The sequence below is a fragment of the Haliotis cracherodii genome, unplaced genomic scaffold (assembly GCF_022045235.1).
Source record: "Haliotis cracherodii isolate W230 unplaced genomic scaffold, xgHalCrac1.p SCAF_6, whole genome shotgun sequence".
NCBI lineage: Eukaryota > Metazoa > Mollusca > Gastropoda > Lepetellida > Haliotidae > Haliotis > Haliotis cracherodii.
The window spans coordinates 66211426-66214819 of NW_027266319.1; the positions used below are offsets into that span (position 1 = coordinate 66211426).

Below are 3394 nucleotides of genomic sequence, written 5' to 3' on the forward strand. Positions count from 1 at the left end.
CAACACCATCAGCACACAGTTGTTCTGAGAATAATCAACCACCGGCACCATCAGGGCACAAAATACTCAGGGTAAAGTGGTTCTGAGAATGATCAAAGCCCAAATCCACCAGGGTATATTGGCTCTGAGAATGATCGAAGCTCAACACCATCAGGGTACAGTGGTTCTCAGAATGATCAAAGCCCAACAACATCAGGACACAGTGGATCTGAGAATGATCAACGACCGACACCACCAGGACACAGTGGTTCTGAGAATGATCAAAGCCCAAACACAAACTGGGTACACTTGTTCTGAAAATGATCAACGCCCAACATCATCAGGGCACAGTGGTTCTGAGAATGATCAAAGCCCAAACACTATCTGGGTACACTGGTTCTGAGATTGATCAAAGCCAAACAACATCATGGCACACTGGTTCTGAGAATGATCAAAGCCCAACACCACCAGGGTACAGTTGTTCTGTGAATGATTAAAGCCCAACATCTTCAGGGCACAGTGGTTCTGAGATTGATCAAAGCCCAAACACCACCCGGGCACAGTGGTTTTGGGAATAATCATAGCCCAAACACCACCAGGGCACAGTGGTTATGAGAATGATAAAAGAACAACACCATCAGGGTACAGTGGTTCTGGGAATGATCAAAGCCAAACACCACCAGGGCAGAGTGGTTTTGGGAATAATCATAGCCCAAACACCACCAGAGTGCATTGCTTCTGAGAATGATCAAAGTCCTACAACACCAGGACACAGTGGCTCTGAGAATGATCAACAACGGACACCATCAGGGTACAGAGGTTCTGACAATGATAAAAGAACAACACCACCAGGGTACAGTGGTTCTGAGAATGATAAAAGCCCAACACCACCAGGGCAAAGTGGTTTTGGGAATAATCATAGCCCAAACACCACCAGGATACAGAGGCTCTGAGAATGATCAAAGCCAAACACCACCAGGATACGGGGGCTCTGAGAATGATCAAAGCCAAACACCATCAGGACACAGTGGATCTGAGATTGATCAACGACCGACACCATCAGGGCAAAGTTGTTTTGAGAATTATCAAAGCCCAACACCTTCAGAGCACAGTGCTAATGAGAACGATGAACGACCAACACCATCAGGGCACACTGGTTCTGGGAATGATCAAAGCCAAAACACCACAAGGGTACAGAGGCTCTGAGAATTATCAAAGCCCAACACCATCAGGACATAGTGACTCTGAGAATGATCAAAGCCCAAACACCACCAGGGTACAGTGGCTCTGAGAAAGATCAAAGCACAACACCATCAGGACACAGTGGTTCTGAGAATGATCAACGACCGACACCATCAGGGCAGAGTGGTTCTGAGAATGATCTGAGCGCAACACCATCAGGGCACAGTGGCTCTGAGAATGAACAAAGCCCAAAACCATCAGGGTACAGAGGCTCTGAGAAAGATCAAAGACCAACACCACCAGGACACAGTGGTTCTGAGAATGATCAAATACCGACACCATCAGGGCACAGTGGTTCTGAGAATGATGGAAGCCCAACACCACCAGGGTACAGTGGTTCTTAGAATGATCAAAGCCCAACATCATCAGGGTACAGCGGTTCTGAGAATGATCAAAGCCCAACACCACCAGGGTACAGTGGTTCTTAGAATAATCAAAGCCCAAACACCACCAGGGTGCAGTGGTTCTGAGAATGATCAAACCGAACATTAGCAGGGTACACTAATTCTGAGAATGACCAAAGCCCAACACAACCTGGGCACAGTGGGCATGGTTCTGAGAATGGTCAAACTGAACATTAGCAGGATACACTGATTCTGTGAATGACCAAAGCCCAACACCACCAGGGTGGAGTGGTTCTGAGAATCAGCAAAGCCCAAACACCACCAGGGTGCAGTGGTTCTGGGAATGAGCAAAGCCCAACACCACCAGGGTACAGAGGCTCTGAGAATGATGGAAGCCCAAACACCACCAGGATACAGTGGTTCTGAGTATGATCAAACTGAACATTAGCAGGATCCACTGATTCTGTGAATGACCAAAGCCCAACACCACCAGGGTACACTGATTCTTAGAATGATCTAAGCCCAACACCACCAGGGTGGAGTGGTTCTGAGAATCAGCAAAGCCCAAACACCACCAGGGTGCAGTGGTTCTGGGAATGAGCAAAGCCCAACACCACCAGGGTACAGAGGCTCTGAGAATGATGGAAGCCCAAACACCACCAGGGTACAGTGGTTCTGAGTATTATCAAACTGAACATTAGCAGGATCCACTGATTCTGTGAATGACCAAAGCCCAACACCACCAGGGTACACTGATTCTGTGAATGACCAAAGCCCAACACCACCAGGGTGGAGTGGTTCTGAGAATCAGCAAAGCCCAAACACCACCAGGGTGCAGTGGTTCTGGGAATGAGCAAAGCCCAACACCACCAGGGTACAGAGGCTCTGAGAATGATGGAAGCCCAAACACCACCAGGGTACAGTGGTTCTGAGTATGATCAAACTGAACATTAGCAGGATCCACTGATTCTGTGAATGACCAAAGCCCAACACCACCAGGGTACACTGATTCTGAGAATGGTCAAAGCCCAACACCACCAGGGCACAGTGTTTCTGAGAATGAACAAAGCCCAAACACCACCAGGGTGCAGTGGTTCTGAGAATGATCAAACCGAACACTAGCAGGGTACAGTGGTTCTGAGAATGATCAAACCGAACACCACCAGGGTACAGTGGTTCTGAGAATGATCAAACCGAACACTAGCAGGGTACAGTGTTTCTGAGAATGGTCAAAGCCCAACACCACCAGGGTACACTGATTCTGAGAATGGCCAAAGCCCAACACAACGAGGGCACAGTGATTCTGAGAATGATCAAACCGAACATCAGCAGGGTACAGTGGTTCTGAGAATGATCAAACCGAACATCAGCAGGGTACAGTGGTTCTGAGAATGATCAAACCGAACATCAATAGGGCACAGTGGGTCTGAGAATGAGCAAAGCCCAACACTACCAGGGTACACATTCTGAGAATGATCAAAGCCCAAAACCATCAGGGCAGAGTGGTTCTGAGATTGATCAAAGCCAAAACACAACCAGGGTACAGTGGTTCTCAGAATGATCAAAGCCCAACACATCTGGGCACAGTGGTTTTGGGAATAATCAAAGCCCAAACACCACAAGGGTACAGTGGTTCTGAGAAAGCCCAACACCATCAGGACACAGTGGTTCTGAGAATGATCAAAGCCCAAACACTACCAGGGTACAGTGGCTCTGAGAAAGATCAAAGCCCAACACCATCAGGACACAGTGATTCTGAGAATGATCAACGACCGACACCATCAGGGCACAGTGGTTCTGAGAATGATCAAAGCCCAACACCACCAGGG

The 3394-nt window shown here is 48.1% G+C and overlaps 1 protein-coding gene across 1 annotated transcript; it reads left to right on the forward strand.

Moving 5' to 3' along the window:
- The first annotated feature begins 1229 nt into the window (after positions 1–1229).
- LOC139446617 (uncharacterized) lies at positions 1230–1565 on the forward strand. Its single transcript, XM_071227899.1, has one exon. It carries the CDS (start codon positions 1230–1232, stop codon positions 1563–1565), a length of 336 nt encoding a protein of 111 aa, XP_071084000.1.
- The last annotated feature ends 1829 nt before the right edge of the window (positions 1566–3394 follow it).